The sequence below is a fragment of the Heptranchias perlo genome, chromosome 8, assembly GCF_035084215.1.
Source record: "Heptranchias perlo isolate sHepPer1 chromosome 8, sHepPer1.hap1, whole genome shotgun sequence".
In the NCBI taxonomy this organism is placed as follows: Eukaryota; Metazoa; Chordata; class Chondrichthyes; order Hexanchiformes; family Hexanchidae; genus Heptranchias; species Heptranchias perlo.
The window spans coordinates 16,954,650-16,974,292 of NC_090332.1; the positions used below are offsets into that span (position 1 = coordinate 16,954,650).

Consider the following 19,643-nt stretch of genomic DNA (forward strand, 5'->3'; position numbering starts at 1 on the left):
TGAGGTCATGAAAGGCGCTATATAAATTCAAGGCCTTCTTTCTTTAAGCCGCAGCCAAAAAGAGCCGGGAGGAGCAGGAGTGGTGTAGTGTCCTGCCACTGGCTGATGACACCAAAGACAAGTCCATAACTATTTCAATGGCTCCTCCCCAAGACAACTGGAGGCACTTGACACCTTCTAGCTGCTGTTCTCCAAGCAGCAGCCAGAAAGCCTTGATTGCAGTGGCCTGAAGTGCAGCTGAAGGCCTCTCGGGCCTGCCACTGTGCTCTGATTTCGTCTTGTTTGAATCTAGTTTTAGAGGTCTACACAAAATGAATACACTAAAATGATGTTACAGAAATAGAAGTATGTGGAATAAAATACTGGGGCTTGGAAGTAATTCATGGAGGGAAAGGATTGGCATAATCAGTCCGACTGAGGCCTTGGCGAATTCTAACAATGGACCTGAGTTCCCTACCAGGGTTCAAAGCGTTCAGAAGTGACAGAATAAATATGTGTGGATGACAAGTAGAGCTGCTGGCCAGGAATGACCTGACTGTCAAAGAATATTCTCACAGGGAAGACTGTCAGTTGGTTTGGGTTGAAACTTACATCAATAAAATCACAAAAATAAGAACAGGGAACTTTTATAGACAACTGGGATAAAGCAATGAAATAGATATGGAAATGGTGTCAGAAATTAAGCTACAGCAATGGCCTAATTGTGAAATGGTGAGTAGTAACTATGCAATAATGTTGTTGCCCAGAACTAAAGTGGATTAAACAAAAGGTTAAAAGAACTCTGAATGGAAGAGAACCAAATCATGGAATCACAGCACTGGAGGTGGCCATCCAATCTATCAGGAGGAAGAATGCCAAGATAAGGCCGCCCACAGTTTAGCCCCTTACTGTAAGTCTATGCCCATAGTATACACGCCACAAGTTTGGTATCCTGAACATCAGTGACGGAGCATGGAAAACATTGGCACAAATTATCGTAAATTTCATACCTGCACTTCCTTATTAAAGAATGTTTCAGCTTGAACTTTCTGGCTGGCATTTAAATTGCTTCGATGTCACTCACAGTTTTTGCGTAGTGTGGCACCAAGTCAAAATACCACCTGAAACTACTTACATACTGGTTAGTCATCCTTTCACACAAATGTGATGTAGGCTGAGCACTGAGGTGTCACTCTATGTTCCTCCAAGCGCTAAAAGCTGTATATTTTGGACACCTTGGTATGCCAACCCCCACATCATGAATTGCATTAGGAGGTTGCCCTTCAAATCATGGAAGCAAGGCACTAGAGGATGTGTTCCAGCAGAAGATTGACAACTGGAGGCAGCCCAATAGGCAAGTGTCGTCTTTAACAAATTTTTGCCCTCACCAGCCAGCTATATGATCGGAGACGTGGATCTGCTACCACTGTCACATCAAGCGACTTGACCATTTACACTTGTGCTGTCCACGACGTATCACTGGCATCAAATGGCAGGACAGGGTGCCTAACACTGATGTCCTCAAGTGCTACAATATAACTGGAATTGAGACCATGATCAAAAAGGTCCGGTTATGGTCTGGACAAGTCGTTTGCATGCCTGATTACAGAATTCCCCAAACCGTCTTCTACGGCAAGCCACAGAGGTAGGCAGATGAAACATTGTAAAGACACACTAAAGGCCACTAAACCTTTCAATCGTACCCTCAACACTTGAGAGAACACAGCTACTGACCATGGCATCACATCTGCTGAGTCAGTTTGAATGAGTATGAGGCTGCGAGGTTGTGAGATCTGGCTGCCAAGTGCCTGACACGCAAGGCAACTCATCTACCCTCCTCATCTGGCTTTCAATGCGATATGTGCAGCCATATATGTGCGTCCAGGATTGGGCTCTTCTCCCATCAGTGCACCCGAAACAACTGAGACTCATCCGTCATTTGACAGGGGAGTCCACCAGTGGGGTCAATAGAAAGGGTGGTAATAGAGGTAGTGTTCATTAGCCAGAGCATGAATTTGTGGGCCACACTATTGTGCTCATAATCATAAGATTGTTCATGCATTTTCAGAGTTAAGTAAAAGTCTTTTCAATCAATGATCGTGCAGCAGTGAGTCTGAAGACACTCAACCATTTCTTCTCCCGTACCCTCCTTTGCTAACGTTTTCAGTTGGTCCTGATCACGCAGGAGGACGAAATGCAGATGCAATTCCACGTCGGGCATCTGGTGCCAACTCAGCCTTGTCCCAGGAGCTAGGCATACTTGCCTTCCTCATCGACGCTTTACAATGGAGGTTGGCACAAGGTAATGCTGTCTCCTTGAGATCAACTCCAGACAAGATCTACCATGGGGATGACCGTACCCATGGCTGTGAGGCCTACTGCAGAATTACATTTAACTCAACTGGACCCTTCCAAGCCACCACTGATGACATTTTTCACATCTGTCAGCTTTCAGTTCGTCACTGCATAAAACAATGGAAAGGAGGCAGCAACACGAGTGGGTGCAACATCTTAATCAGGTGACAGGCTTTCCAAAAAATGCAAAGCCCCATTAATGGCACACTTGTAGCCATTAGGATCTCTAGCCACAACAATGGCAGATACGAATATGAAAGGCTTTCATTTCATCAATGCACAGTTGGTGTCGAACCACAGGAACAGAATAAGGCAATTAAATGTGCGCTTCCCTAACAGCAGCCAGTGCCTTTATTTTGTGTGAGTGCACTGTGGTACCATTATTTGAAGGTGTAGGCAGGCTGGACAGCTAACTCCAGGGAACTAATTGATACACAGGACAGATGGTCTTATTAATTAAGAACAAGTTATAGGAAGAAAAGTTCTATTGATGATGGTGCTCAGGCAAACTCTATTTGGGTTGAGTAAAAAAACAGCTTGGAAATTATTGCTATATTGCGAGGGCATTATAAGGCCCATTAAGAAATGGTGCACTCACGAGGATGGGGGGTGGGGGGAATTTTGACATCGGGTCATAGCGTAAAACAGGTGATATCGGATCAGCCACCCGTTATGCATCTCTTCCGCTTTTCATTGATGTGTAACAGCCGGCTGATCTGGTATCGCCCGGTTTACACTATCGCCCAAAGTCAAAGTTAAAGTTACCCCCTCAGAGTGTACCCATGGGTTCTAGGAGCAGTCCCTTGTAAATTGGTGCCATGATGAAATCGGCATTCTTTCTCACATGTTCACTCTGTCAATCATTTAAGAAGAAGGAATGGAAAGAGACTGGAATATATATAAACATAAAATGAGATACTACAAAGATTAGGGAAAATCAAACTGTAGAGGGCGTGAAAGAGAAACTTCTCTGCTATGTCTGCAGCAAACAAGTTTTTGAGGAATAAATACAGCCTTGTGAGTATAAAAGGAAATATTGGAGATTGAAGAGGATCATATGGTTGACCTTGAACAACTTTTCATCACTATTAATTATAGAAGGTTGCAGCATTATCTCATGCTGACCAAACTGCATATTTTACGGAAAGAGGTTAGCAAGGAAATAACTATTAAGAAATGTATGTAATTGAAGATTCATAAACCAGTTGTCCCTCATTCACTACACCTGACTGTATTTTTATGGAACCGAATGAACAAAGAACGCTGGTACTGAAATTTTCCATTCTGCGTTGGAAATAATTCAGAAGACTAAAATATATCTAAAGTGATTTCAATCTGCAAGAAAGGGTAGAAGTGGAAACTACAGAGCAGTAAGCTTGATGGCGAGAGTGGAGAATATATGCGCGGGAAATAAAGAGAAAATGCTGCAAATGCACAGTAGGTCAGTGAACATCTGAAAAGGTCAACATTTCAGTGAGTACCCTTCGTTAGAACAAGTCAGACGATTTTATCCTATCATTTATCTTTTCAGCTGCTGACGAACCTGCCATGGGGGATTTTAATTCCCTCTGACCAAACAGAAACCGGGCGGAATGGAGGTTAAAATCAAAAGAGTCTCCTTTTTCCTGCGCCGTGGTGATTTTAACGTCGGACGGCTGAGGGGCCCCCCAGAGCCAAGTGGACATCTCATTAATATATGCTAATCGAGGTCTGACCAGTAAAACTTTTCGGCCACCCAGCAGAGGCCCCAAAAGGTAACTAAAAAATCTCCTGCTCCTCCATGCCCAAGGAAAATCTGGGCCTCTGCCACCCCAATATCCTCCCCCCCCACTTCCTACCCAGGGAACCTGGTTGAACTGCCGGTTGGTCTCAGGGCCACCCAATCTTCACCTGCTACCAGCCGACCAATTGTCTCTTTACGCCCGTTTCGGGTGGGCAGATGGCCGGCAGCATGTTAATGAAGCCCAGCCGGGCCCACGACAGAGATGCCCGCGCAGGAAGTTTGTCAGCTTCCCCCCCGCATCCGCATCCGCACCCACCCCCACCCCCCGCATGCCACCCGGCCGTTAAAATCTACACTGCTGTGTTTTTCCAGTATTTTCTATTTTTGTTTCACATTTCCTGAATTTTCATTTTTTTTCCCCTTCTACTACTGCAACATCTGAGAGTTTATTGCAGCAGAGATTATCTAGTGGAGATGAAGATAATAAACTCAAGCTTGTATGGATTCAGGAAAGGCAGGTTACAAGTAACAAATTTGATAGAAATTTTTGGTCAAGTTAGTGGAGGAAGGAACTGCTGTTCCAAATGTATCTCTTGACTTTCAGAAGGGAAGCCTCAACAACGACTGATAGAAATGGGCTTTTCTTCCCATAACTTTCTTATGTTCACTGTTTACTCAATTACCTTAAATATTTTCTTTTGCAGGCAACTTTTGGCAAATTCAAACATAAAACTAACCTTCAAAGAATCAGACTACTGAACTGAAATATGTAGCTAGATGAAATAGATCAAAATATAAGCATTGTAGTATATAGCAATTTTGCCAAGTAACAGATTATGGCCCCGATTTTAATGGGGGGGGGAGGGGTGGGAAGGTGTGCGCGAGCCCCAAAGCGGGCGGCGCATCCGGAGAGTTCGGGGACATGGAGGCCCTGCCAATAAAAGTTCTCGGAACCCACCCAGACCCCAGTCACTATTTGGTCGGCAGGTGGGTGTGGGAATTTGGCCACAGGAGGCCTCAGCCGGAGATCCGTGGGAACGGTTCCTGGCAGTCAGTGGAAGGAGGGGTCTGGAGACGATCGGGGATCAGGGAAGAAGGAGGGTTTCCAGCGCAATCGGGGGGAAGCTGGGGTTGGGAAGCCTAAGGACTCCTTGTGAGACCTGGGGGGAGTAAAATCTGTATTTTGCCCCATTTTTCTTCTTTCACAATAATGTTGTCAAACGATATAAAAAGCTATCTAGAACAAGAAGAAACTTTATATATGTCTAAACTGTTTCCCATTGGATGCAGAATCTACATCTTGTGTGATATTTTCATTGTTTCTGGAGAGGGCAGTGCTCAACTGTCCCATAAAGGTTCATTCTTATATTGCAATTTTAGGAAAGACATAATGGAAGTTGTGCTTTTACAGGACAACTCTGGAAAACCACTTTCCAAAGTCAATGGTGAAATCTTGGCTTTTATTTAACTCAGAGAAACATTTGAAAAGCACCTGATTCACACGTGTAGTACAATTTCATTGCTTAAAATGAGTGTTTCACAGATCTCCTGCCCACATTTTATACAGTATTAGCAAATTATACAGCCTTTCATTTTTGTCATGGAGCTTATTCATACCAGTCTGTGTCTGATAGTAGCTGGCACTGTAAATCATGTGTGAAATTATTTCATCACCTTCTCTCATTGAGTTCTCTCTGTTAGTTAATAATTCATATGTGGAATTCAGTAATGATCCATCCTCACATCAGTCATAATTAATATCAATAACGATGACAATCCTTTTTGGATCTGAAGGAGAAAGATAGGTTAACGATTCGGATATAGCCACTGATCAGAATTGGGTTGTGATGAAGCATCTTTTCTTGAAGCATTAACCTATCTTTCTATTTCAGATGGCAATCGGCATGTTGAACATTTCTAGAATTTTCTGTTTTTATATCAGATTTTCCATCGTCATGATTTGCTTTTTACCTTTTCTTTATGAATTGTTTTAATTTATGAATGCATCCTTCACCCTTGAAAATCCCTTTACATGTTTGCTTAATCTTATTTTCATTAACATCCATTGAATCTGTGTGGAGATTTAAAAAAAACCTTATGCATATTGCCAAATATCTAATACATGCCAGGAAATGTTGCTCTATTAGATTTATAATATGGCCTTCAGTCATCACCCCACAGCAGTCTACTATTCTCTTTTTAAACATCTCTCCCATCTTCCATAGCTTCTCAAAATATATTCCTTTTGATCACGTGTTCAGTCACCTCCCCATAAAGCCCTGCCCCGGTTAACCCGGTATGGTGTGTTTTATTTTGTTAAAGTTGCGGTATAAGTGAATGTGTTGTTGTTATGATGACAATGGTTGGTTGGTGGTGAGTAATGAGGCTGCAATTCAATGAAGGATTTCAGATGATATATTATGAAAAACAAGAGTGACGGTAAGTGGTTTATCCATATTACCTGATTAAGTTACAGCCCTATATTTGCTTTAGATAAGCTATAATCTTTTTTCTAATATACATACAGACATGCTAATATACATACAGACATACAAGCCATGCTAATGATAGAAAAGATGCTGAATTACGTAAACAGAAGATTGTGAGAGGCTACTGTTGTACTTCAACGTAAACTAAGATTTTAAGCAATGGAATATTTCAAAATTGCTAAAATATAATGGCTCAAAATTCCAGGGGCCAGGGAGGTTGGGTAGAGGCTGTGAAGCCGGAATTTGAGGCAGTCTGGAATCACCAGGTTTCTTTCTCATTTAAAGTGCAGCTCAAATTCCAGCTGACAGCCAGCATGAGTTCCACTGAGGGCCTTACTAAAGCTCTGAGAATGTACAGGACAAAGGTAATTGATGCCAAAGAGGATTAATGACCTTAAAAAAGGCTGGTTGGATCCCTTGGAACCATTTTGCAACTGTCTCACCTCCTCCTCTTTGACCCTTCTTGGCCACCGTTCCGATCTCTGAATACCGTTCCAATTTTTTTGACCCCATCCCCACTTCGGGGCTCGCACGCACCATCCCCCCACCTCCCCCCCACCTTAAAATTGGGGCCCAAGTTCCAGAAACTCTATCGAATACATCCTAGAAATCCATTGCCTTTACAACTTGAGCTGTTTTGCTTTTCCCAGTTTATGTGAAAATTAAAATCTCCCATTACGACCACGTTGTTTCTCCTACATGCCTCCCTGATTTCCGTATTTATACATCTCCCCACTACTTCACTGCTGTCAGGAGGTCTGTAGACAACTCCCACCAGTCTTGCATCCTTTGCTATTCCTTAGTTATAACCACAGTATTTCCACTGCCTGTTTACCTTTACTCAAATCCTGACTTTCTACTATTACTCCTCCTCCTTTCCCAATTTCCCTGTCTTTTCTGGAGATCCTATAGCCTGGAATATTTAGCTCCCAGTCATGCCCAACTTGTAGCCAGGTCTCTGTAATGACTACTATATCATACCCTTTAAGCTGAATTTGTGCTTCTAACTCGTGTTTTGTTTCTTATGGTACGCGCATTTGTGTACGGAACTCTTATTAGGGTAACTGTCCCCACACTGCCAATGTGCCCTGATGGTGTATTACTCACACTTTTAGACATATCACACTTTTTTTTTGCTCTGTACATTGATGCTCTGTACACTATTATACAGACAATTTAATATGTCCTTAATTTTCATCACACCTGCTTTATTTTTAACAAATATTTTATTTTATTTTCATATTTTTACATCCTGTTAGGTTGCCCCAGTCCAGGGTTTCCTTAAAGAGATAACTTAAAACTGTACAGGATGCAGTGGATCACCTGGGGACAACGGATACAGGAAAATTGAGCGGAGGAGAGCACCCACCTATAAGGGGGGCCATCAATCAAACAAATCACAGCAGAGTAAGGAAAGAAAATGATTTTGCACTTATAAAGGTAAAATTAAAAACCCAGTTCACATGTTCATTTCACAACCGTGTCTGTAGCTTCTAAGTTCCATTGGTGGCTGACATTGAGACTCTGCCAGTCACACATGTGAATAATTTTCATTGGCACTTCGCTAGATCTAACACCTTCACACTTGATGGTGAGAAGAGGGAAGCAGAAGAAAGAAACAAAAAACACTTTTTGAGCTGTAAAATCAAGGAAGAACGATTAGAATAGGTAGAATTATTGCAACAAAACAAGATTAAAGTTACAAAGATAGTAGAGAGAGTGAAAATAGGAAAAAGAGAGTGGAAGGAATAATGAGACAACAGGTTTTTATTTTTATGTAAAATTATTTTCTAATTTAGTAGATTAGGGTTCATATTAAAGTCATAAAACTATCCCCAATGTTTGAGTAGCTTTATTACTGGAATTATATTTAGCATTTAATATGTTACCTGAAAACAAATGAGATCAGTTCAGACAGATTGCAGTTGATGGACCACGGCTTAACATTATTTGACAGCAGTCTTACTGTCAATCATAACAAAATCTAGAAGCTGTAGGCCAGGTGCATGCTGGGAGCTGTCTAGTAATACCTTGTTAAATCTCTTAAACGCACAGTTATACATCTGGGATCCTGCATAAGCTCAAGGTTAAGGCTTCTCACAGACACAGGGTACCAACAGAAAATACTGTTATAGGTAATTTGAGCACAGAAAGGTGACCAAAGGACGTTCCAAAAATATTTGGGGTGCTATCATTACTTCACTTCTCCTTTCTTTTATTGGTAGATTTTACAGACTGCTCTGGTTTGATTCATTGTTTTGCAGTACTTAGTAATTCCTCATTGATAGTTTTTCTACTTGCATTAGGTTTGCATATTCCCTAACTCCCCAGTTCTGATTTCTTGTTGTTTTATGAATATGAATTTCGAGCCCATCAAGTGCAAATGTGATGCAAAAATGTGTCTGTAAAAAGATGCAACACAGTAAGTGTGACGCTAAAAAAACAACAAAGTATGAGAGGCACAGGCACACATGATATGCAAGACTTTTACATATACATATTATTAAAAATCTTGTGTGTGCATGCACTTCCTGTCCAACTGTTTTCATCATTGTTGTTATGCTTTTACATTGACATTTAACATTGCAACTGTACATGTCAACATTTGGAATAGAAATGCTGTATGTAAACAGTCCCCTGCAACAGTGTAGTTGCAAGCACTAACCAGTAGGTGGTGGTGAGGAGCAAGTTTCTGAAGTGTCTTTCCCAACTTTGTTGCCATCTTGTATATAATTAATTATATTTATCAACTGACCATAGGCAACTTATTTTAATATATTCGTAAATCTCCTGTGACATTGTACAAGGGGAGTAGACAGCAAGAGTACTCATCAGGTAAAGCAGGGTTAGCGGGCAAAGGATAATTAGACAGGGCGTACAGACATAATTCACTCCTCATTTTAAAGTCATTCCATCCTTACTTTTACATCATACTTTGATTTTATATTATTTTTAATTAAGTAACAAAACTAACATCAATTTTGTATGCAGAGAAGTAGAGTTGGAGCATAGGAGCTTCTGTGCAGTATGGGAGGGTATAATTATAGCAGGGCAATTTGACACAGTGGAGGGGATGGATGTTTAAGCTGGTGGATGGGGTGCCAATCAAGCAGACTGCTTTGTCCTGGATGGTGTCAAGCTTCTTGAGTGTTGATGCAGCTGCACCCATCCAGGCAAGTAGAGAGTATTCCATCACACTCCTGACTTGTAGGTGGTGGAGAGGCTTTGGGGAGTTAGGAGGTGAGGCACACGCCGCAGAATACCCATCTTCTGACTTAGTAGCCAAGGCATTTATGTAGCTTGTCCAGTTGAATTTCTGGTCAATGGTGATCCCCAGTAGGGGATTTGGTGGGGAATTTGGCGATGGTGCTACCATTGAATGTCATGGGGAGGTAGTTAGAATGTATCTTGTTTGAAATGGTCCTGACACTTGTGTGGCGCGAATGTTACTTGGCACTTATCAGACCAAGCCTGGATGTTGTCCACGTCTTGCTGCATGCGGGCATGGACTGCTTCATTATCTGAGGGGCTGCAAATGGAGCTGAACAGTGCAATCACCAGCAAACAAGCCCCACTTCTGACCAATTGGTGCAGGTTCTTCCCCAATACCACCATGAGCTGGTGCAGTCGCCAATGTGTACACTTAAAACGTTGGCCCCGTAGCAGTAATTCAACCAAGTATGTGACCCAATACTGCAGGATCCTCGATATTTTTGCCAGCAAAGGAGTATGCCAGACAGTGCCACAGGCTGCTGTTAGATCGAGGAAGTCAACACCAGTCTTGAGGTTTTTCTGTAAATTTATATTTCTCAGGAATACAATTTGGCAACTGGATACATAAAATCAATTCATTTCAAATTATCCAACTGCAAACGTGGTGTAAGGTAACACACCTAAAACTACACTTCAAAAAGTACTTATTTGGCTATAAAGAACTTTGGACTGTCCTGAGATCGTAAAAAGTGCTATTATGTAAGATATAATTCACAGGGCTCAGGAAACTCGGCAGCTGAAGGGAGGCAAGAACGGCCGGATCCAGCAGGTACATGCCTGTCCAGCACTGTTTGTGGGCCAGGAGGAGCAGGAGTGCTTTCTTCCATCGCCTCAAGCAAACCTACTGCAATCCGCTGACCCACACCTCCCCCACCATGACAGGATGCCCCCCCCCACACCCGAGCTCCAGGTTGACCTGCGACCTCCCATCCCTCCTCTCCACTCCCCGGTTGCGGCCTTCTATCGCAGGCCTTCCCATCCGACAGCCAGCCAGCCTCTCTATCTGGCTGGCTGCTGGCCGGGAAATGGAGAAAAAAAAATTCAAATGAGGCCCTGCCGTTAAATTCAGCAGGACCTCCGGAAAACCTGCATTTCCCGGCCTCAGCCTCCGCCACCACCACCCCCCCACCCCCACGTAAATATCGGATCCTCTGACTCTGATGATAGATTCTAGTAACCCCCTCATAATTGATGTTAAACTGACATTATCACTTCTTACCATGTAAAATTAGTATCTTACCAGAAAACACACTAGGGATCTTTGACAAAAAGCTTTTGACTGTGCGGATAGGAATCCCATTTTTCTCCTCTTGCATTCGTGCTATAACATCTTCCATCTGAAACAAGAGGATAGAAAATGTGTAATATGTTATTTTTGCATTGGATACCTTTAAATATACTTTCTTAAAAAGAGAGAGAGGCTTGCCAATTTTGTTCTTTGCAGGGACAAAAGGCATAATTGTTGTTCTTTAATTTGGTTAAGTGCCTTTTTATCTCCACACGATTTAATTTTATATTTACTTTAATGGACTCTTTTCCTAAAGAAGCTTCAGGCATAAACCATGGAAAACACTCTACAAGGGAAATGGCATTAGAGTTAAACAACATGATCAGTTCATGCACGATTTAGAATTGCTTTAACGACAATTAACAAAAACCTTCTGACTCCCCAAAATACATACCCTTTTGGAAAACAAAGAGCTTTCTTAGACTAACCCCTTAACAAAAGTTTATATATACTCATTGTTTTGCTCAGGCTTGTCGAGGCCCTCTAAATATCTTGATAGACATGGGTTGTGCTATAGCGCCTGGTTTTCTCTCGTGGTCAGGTCAGCCATTCCAGAAGCAATCTGTAAGCCTGCATCCAGGTAGAAAGTGAGCCATGAGGAAGATAGCAGTGAGGTCCAGGGCTTTGAGAGTCCTTTATTTGTTTAAACTGCATCTCTGGGCCCGTTGTTTGCCAACAATCGGCTTCTTCAAATACAAGCCCAGGACTGATTGACACTCCATTTGTTTTCTTTCAGTGACTTTAATGTAGCCCCGTTAACTAGGTCTTCAGATTGTCTGGAGCTAGGTTCTGCAAATTGGTGATCTGTCCTTTTGGTGTCTTTAATGAGGCGTAATTCAACAGTCCTTTTTGGTTCAACCTGTCTGTTTAATTCTTTTATATAAAACTTTTGATTATCATATGTATTTTTACTCTATCTTGTATTCTTTATTCTGTACTGTACTCCAAGTTGAATAACCTGCTTACATTATCCATACTTCTCAACATTTTAAACACCTGAATTATATCTCCTCTCAATTTCTTTTCGCAATGATTCGAAGTTCAGTTTCATTCTTTGACTCTTTGTGACTTGGAGCTCTAAGTTTTAGAATCATCATGTTGCTCCATTCTTAACTCTCTTCAATATATCAATGTAATTTTGAACATAAGTCAACCAAAATTGTACAAATTATTGCAACTATGCGCTCAATAATTATCTATATGAGATTAGACTAAATTGTTTCAACCTAAAGACAAATTCCCCTGAAATTCCCCTGAAATATACCGGAACATAAGAAAACTTAGAATGGGAACAGGTTATTTGGCCTATTCGGCCTATTCCTTTTCGCAATATGCTTTATCATAGATTCTCCTCAAACAATTTCCTCTCCTGCAGAAAGGTTCTCACAAAGTTTTTCACTGCCTCCCAAGGCAATCAAGCAAAACTCCAGAAGAGTTATGTAATATTATAAGGTAGAAAGTATGGTCAACAATAATAGTTTAACACATTTGTATGCCAATTATTATAACAGAAACATCTACCTCTGAAATGTGTATTGATGCCATTTCATGGACAATTCTAATCAGATTTTTCAATGGTAACAAAACTGAAAGCTCTTTTTCATTGCAACAGTCAGTTCAACAGCTACAGTGTGTAATTCCGCAAATGGCCAGTATGGTAGAGGTTCAACGCAAGCCGTTTGTGGCCGTTGCAGGAATTCTCCTAAATAATGAAAATGTTTCCTTAATGTTATTTGGTAATACTGAGATGACCCTAGTCTTCATACTTTAATAAATAATTGTACAATATTGTCAAAAATGGATTACCTATTACAATATTATTTATCTCCTCTCAGAGATTTAAATATTATTTCTATATATTGTTTCAGCGTGGTAAACATTACTCTTATTTGTGCCATTGATGAAAACTATAATATATTTTCACACTCTTTGCTGGATATTTGTAATACAAATTCACATTTGTGGGAATATTTTTCAGCAGCAAAGAAAATTCTGATGCTTGAAAGCTTATAACAATCAAATGCAAAGTATGTAAAGGAAGTTCATTTATTATCTCAAATAAACATTTTTTGTTTCAATGGAGAATCTAATCCATAAGACACATGACCTTTTCCCTAGTGAAATGTTGCCCACCTCTCAATTACACAGCCTCATTCTGCAGCCTGAAAGAATAAGCGGCTTTAGTTTAAATCAGTATTGCTCTCTTCAGGATCCGCTATTAGCTACTTATCTAGTAAAACCAGACCTTCTCCTTAAAGGAGATTATTAACTTGAAACTTGATTATGCAGGCAGCATTTGGCAGAGATGTCATCATTTAGAAACAATGAGCTGGCCAAAGAGCAGGAAGTCTACACAGTATAACCATAGAATCATAGAATGGTTACAGCACAGAAAGAGGCCATTCAGCCCGTCGAACCCATGCCGGCTCGCTGCAAGAGCAATCCAGCTAGTCCCACTTCCCTGCTCTTTCCCCGTGACCCTGCAATTTTTTTTCCTCCAAGTACTTATCCTATTCCCTTTTGAAAGCCATGATTGAATCCGCCTCCACCACCCTTTCAGGCAGTGCATTCCAGATCATAACCACTCGCTGTGTAAAAAGTTTCTTCTCATGTCGTCTTTGGTTCTTTTGCCAATGACCTTAAATCTGTGTCCTCTGGTTCTCGTCCCTTCTGCCAATGGGAACAGCTTCTCTCTATCTACTCTGTCTAGACCCCTCATGATTTTTAACACCTCTATGAAATCTCTTCTCAACCTTCTCTGCTCTAAGGAGAACAACCCCAGCTTCTCCATTCTATCCACATTCTAGTAAATCTTTTCTGCACCCTCTCTAAGGCCTTCACATCCTTCCTAAAGTGCAGTGCCCAGAATTGGACACAATACTCCTGTTGTGACCGAACCAGTGTTTTATAAAGATTCAACATAACTTCCTTGCTTTTGTACTCTATGCCTCTACTTATAAAGCCCAGAATCCCGTATGCTTTTTTAACCGCTTTCTTAACCTACCCTACCACCTTCAGCGATTTGTGCACATATACCGCCAGGTCTCTCTGTTCCTGCACCCCCTTTAGAATTGTACCCTTTAGTTTATATTGCCTCTCCTTCCTACCAAAATGTATCACTTCGCACTTTGCATTAAATTTCATCTGCCACGTGTCCACCCATTCCACCAGCCTGTCTATGTCCTCTTGAAGTTTATCGCTATCCTCCTCACTGTTCACTACACTTCCAAGTTTTGTGTCATCTGCAAATTTGGAAATTGTGCCCTGTACACCAAGTCCAAGTCATTGATATATATCAAGAAAAGATAACCATGAGCGTATTATCCTTCCTGAGCCCAAGCTTTAAGAAAAATATACATCTATTGATAATACACTACAGTGGTATTTGGTTATCAGCCATACGCAAGTCCCTCTTCGGCAGATGATGGCTATTGGTGGATAATTGAGATTCCCCCAGTGCTGACAATGAGGGAAAGAAATTCAATTTGTGCCGGTTTCTGGTGCAAAATGGACTCCGCAATTGGAACGCCCGCCCAAAAACGCCAGCCTGTGCCCTGATCGAAATTGGGCCTCGGCTTTCATTTGTATTAAACCGGCAAACTACAGACACCAATTGGGGGTCTCAATGCAGCTTGCAGGTCTGTCAGTTTGACGAATTCCAGCTGGCTTCGACTCCCACCGTGGATATGTCCTGGGAGAGGCGGCGAGGCAAAGCAGAGGCGGGGGAGGAGGAGTAGCGGGCCCAGGCTAGCAGCGGCTGACAGTATTTTTGTGGAGCCAGGAGGATTGCCTGATGTCAGGATTCTGTGCTGTGCTGATTTGAGTACTTGCATTAAATTCAGAATCAACCTTCTCACATGATTCTCCTAGGGGAATCCGGCGTGACCAGATCATGTGAAAAGAGGAAATTCAGCTTGGGTCGAAAACACAGTGGCCTAGAAATTAGTTTGTGCCAGCATGCCAGCGTGAACTAGGAACAATCCCTGCACTGGAATGGGTAGTCTCAAGGCCCACTAAATATATGGCCTCAGGCCTCATTTACATTAGACTGGCGAGCTGCAGATGCCTATTGGGCGTCCCCAGGCAGCTCGCAGCGTCCCTCAGCTAGGTCTTGGAAGGGGGGGGGGGCGGTAAGTGATCGGGAGGAATGGGGGCGACTGGGAGAGGGTGTTAAGCAAACGGATTGGGGGTGGGGGTGCGGCAGTGACGCCAGAAGATTGCTACAGAGGCAGAAATAAGGAGAGTGGGGAGACCGCCCTATTTTACACCCCAGTCCACTCAGTACCACAACACAGAATAAAATGCTGCCCACATTATCCTTTAATTTCCTATACTTTAAATTGGGATACAAAATAGATTTGCATAGTATTATAAATTCTCTTAGCTTTACATGCCACAAGTCTGTCAGTCTTACTATTTCTAATGCTGCGTTGTCTATGTGCTTCAAAAAGGCCATGGCCTAGAAATTTGGCTGCACAGTGCCTGTTTTTCGGGTGCTAAATGGCCTCCGCAGCCTCCAATATGGCGGGCAGGAAGCACATGCTCATTATGAGCTGGAAATGTAGCACCCGCCGTATTGGTAAATGCAAAATAATCGGCATGCAGCGCCAACGCCTGAAACAAGCATTATCCCCTTTGCATATGCAAATAAGGGGCCCAACGCCTGTCGGAGGCCCCCGCAGCAAAATTAGTTTGTCCAGAGGCAGCCGGCGCCGTCTGCTCTCAGGAAAACTAGGTCTACATGCGGCCTTAAGCCACAACCAACAAGGTAAGATCTTAAAATATACTTACTTGAATGTGGAGCCGGGAGGAGCACCCCACATTCAAAGAACGCGGGCTACTGCCAGCCACCACTCCCCCTTGATTGCCACCGCTACCTTCCCACCATCCCGACGACCACTACCTCTGGACCTGATCGCCCTTCCTTCCCAATCACCCTCCTTCCCTGTCACGCCCCCCCTTCCCAGTCCCCTTTATTCACTTACCTGAGGGCCGCTGCTGATGTCGCAGATCTCCCATCCTGCTCTGCCGGCAAGCTGCCTGTTACTGTCCGCTGCTCGATAGTAATGAGGGCCGAGGCCCAATATCATGTGTGCCTCAGGCCTCACTGATCAGGCGCAGGGATTGATCCCTCCACCATCCCTCCCTCTCTGCGAATGGGTCTGCCCGAACTTCTAGACCCATACTTTTAATAAAGAAAATTGAACAAATTGGGGGATTTTTCACATCCTTAGATGAACAGGGTGTTTCCTGTATTAAAATGTTAATTCTGCCATGTTCTATTGAACTAAGATATAAGATCTTAGCAACTACAACGCTTTTGATTTTAAAATGAGGCACTTATAGCAGCTGCGTCCCTGAAAACTGTGCCATCTCCCCATAATCAACTTGCAAATGAGTCCACTATCACCTTCTCACATTTATTCCTTTGCCATCACGCTGTGCTGTGTACAGCAGGACTGATCCTTCACAATTATTTACACTTGCAACTCCTCCACAAACCAAGAACTGTTCTGCCGGTTGCCCAGCAAGATCCATTTCATTTTGCATCCCTGCTGTATCTGCATCTGGGCAGGCTGGCAACTCTGACTAAATTGAATGATTAATATGGGAAAGACAGGAAACAAACCTGAAACAGAACAGGGGCAAGTTTTACAGAAAAACAAAAGAGAAACAAAAAGTAAAAATTAAAAAGATATTGAAAAGACTGGATACAACTGAAAGGCATTGGCATAAGAGACAGCACAAATAATATCACACAGCAAATTACTACTAGTAATAATCAGTTGGTCCATGGCCTCGCCCCTGCTTATGTCTGTGACCTCCTCCAGCCCTACAACCCTCCGAGATTTCTGCGCTCCTCCAATTCTGGCCTCTTGCGCATCCCCAATTTTAATCGCTCCACTATTGGCGGCCGTGCCTTCATCTACCTATACGCTAACCTCTGGAATTCCTTCCTTAAACCTCTCCGTCACTCCACCTGTCTCTCCTCCTTTAAGATGCTCCTTAAAACCTACCTCTTTAACCAAGCTTTTGGTCACCTGCCTTAATATCTTCTTATGTGGCTTGGTGTCAAATTTTGGTTGATAGCACTCCTGTAAAGTGCCTTGGGATGTTTTACTACGTTAAAGGCGCTACATAAACGCAAGTTGTTGTTGGATTTGCGGCTCTCTCTAAGAGCATTTAAGCAAAGGACAGATTATCCAAGTAGACTTCATTTGTTACAATAAAACCTACGGCAAATACAGATATTTTTGTCCTTCCTGTTTATGTAAATATAATTCTAATTTCTCCCTTGTCATAAAATATTGGATTAGTTCTTTCCTGTTATCACTGGATACCAGATTGAGCGTGAAATATTGTATTATCAGTAACGTTGCCTAAAAAAAATGAACAAATAAGCTGTTGGTGCACATTTTATTTTTAAATAATGCCTGAAATGAGTAAATCAGACTTACTCAGAATTTTAATAAATAGCACAGTTTGAAAATAAAAAATAGGCACATCCCAGTTAAGTCCTTCAAAATTCCTCCTTTTCGAGTGACTATCTAATTCCCTTTTAAAAGTACTTTTGGATTCTGCTTCAACAATGGTTAGTGGCAGAGAATTCCATAGTCTAACTATCCTTTAGGCCATGCACCCAATTTTAGACCCTCCTCTGGCCATGTGCAAGGCCCTTCCAGAATCATAGGACCTCACAATATTTACCCTCCTGTCTACTTTATTTTGAAGAGGTGTGTCGCATTTGCCACCCTCCAATCCACCGGCAAAATTTTCCTTTCCACAAAGTTTTGGAAAATTATAGTCAGAGCCTTTGGTATTTCTTCGCTCATGCTCCTCGAGTGCAAGTCTTCAGGTCCCAGTGATTTAAGCTTGATTAACTTCTGTAGTACCATTTCTCCTTGAATAATAGCCTCCACTATTTGTTCCACACCCATCTCCAATGATTGTACAATCCTAATATTCATTTCCTCTGTGAAAACGGAGGCAAAACACTTATTTAGTATCTCAGCTATTTCCTCACTCTCCATTACAGGCTCTTTCACCTCTTAGCAGCCCTACACCTATCTTTACTAACTTCTCTTGTAACTTTCCTATATTCTTTGTGTTTGTCCTGTCTTTCTTTTTGGATAAGATGACCTTTGGTTGAACTTGCAGCAAGCTTCACACATCTTGAAATCATGCAATATTGAGTAAACACATGGGTTTTAGTTACTGAGAAGGATCTGTGATATTTTGAGATCTTAAAGGTGAATTCTGGCATCAACCATTGCCAGAGATAATTCAATGGGAGAAAATCTACTTGAGGTAGTTTACTGATTGATATTGAAAACACAAAACCAAGAAAATGCATCGCTATTGGAGTTACACTATTAAAGAATTGGAAATTGAAACTTACCCAAAAGCCTAAAAATGTAGAAAAGAAATCTAACACTTCAAAACTTTTTGTAAAAGAGGAAACCACCAGAATTATCACCTGAAATATAAATGTACTGCTTAAATAGACAAAAGGTCTTCTTCCTATGTCACAGTCAATACCTTACTGATGATGGGAGATAAAGAATTGAGGTGTGACTCAGAATAAGGCCTTTAAACAATGGGCCAGAAATCACGTGGAGCAGTGAGGTAACGGTAACTGCTGCTCCTGCAAATTAAATGAACGAATTTACTTACTGCAGGCTTTGTGACATCCAATTGCTTGAATTTGGACTTTAAAAAAAATATGCGCTATCAACCCGGCCTCTGCACAGCGTGAGTTGCCGTGCGGCTGGAAAAGTCTGTGAGGGGAAGTCACGCCTACAAAATCTGTCATGAAGAGAAGTCCCGCCCACAGATTCAGGCTGCATTGCTCAAGCAGGCAAGCAGACTTCATTCATTTAAAGTTAGTATTCTGGATGTCATTGTAAATAAAAAAAATTATATTTTTAATAAAAAGCCAAAGAAATAATTGAATTAAATTAAAAAGACAGAAGGGAAAAGTAAAAAAAAAAAAATTTTTTAATTTAACATTTTTTTTTAATGACCACAAACTATTAAAATAAGGAGTAATATAAGACTCTACATTTTTAGAAGTTATTTTTTAGTTGTTTGCCTGTCATTAAGACTAACCACGCTGTTAAAATTTAGTTTATACCTGGTATTTTTAAGTACGTGTTTGGTGGCGTAATTAGTTACTTTCCAGCTGGACAGAAAAGCAAGTTGGCGCTTTTTTTAATGATTTCTCCGATTGCAGCGGGTGATGTCCCTTTAATTCGAAGCTGTCATATTGCTGGCAAACCACTAGGAGCAAGTTCCAGACTCACTGCGCATGTGCGAACGCCGCAACTTGCTCCTCCATTTCGCCACTAACAACAGAGAGCGCTGTTGAGCTCTCCGTTATTTCGGAAGCGATTTCTGCCCCAATGAGGTTGTTAAAAAGCAACTGACCAACATGGCACAAATCTCTTTAAGGGTTTCCTTGCTACATAGAAGAGCAGTAGTTTGTCTGTAAATGTTGAAAGAAAGAGGATACAATACAATGGCTATCATACATGCA

The 19,643-nt window shown here is 41.8% G+C and overlaps 1 protein-coding gene across 1 annotated transcript in view; it reads right to left on the reverse strand.

The window, feature by feature from the left end:
* The window catches only part of LOC137324152 (regulator of G-protein signaling 7), a 307,861-nt gene that overhangs the window by 125,479 nt on the left and 162,739 nt on the right, over positions 1–19,643 (reverse strand). Inside the window, exon 2 of the mRNA XM_067988293.1 lies at positions 11,060–11,156. Within this exon, the coding sequence (XP_067844394.1) occupies positions 11,060–11,156 (97 nt within the window). The remainder of the gene's footprint in view (positions 1–11,059; positions 11,157–19,643) is intronic.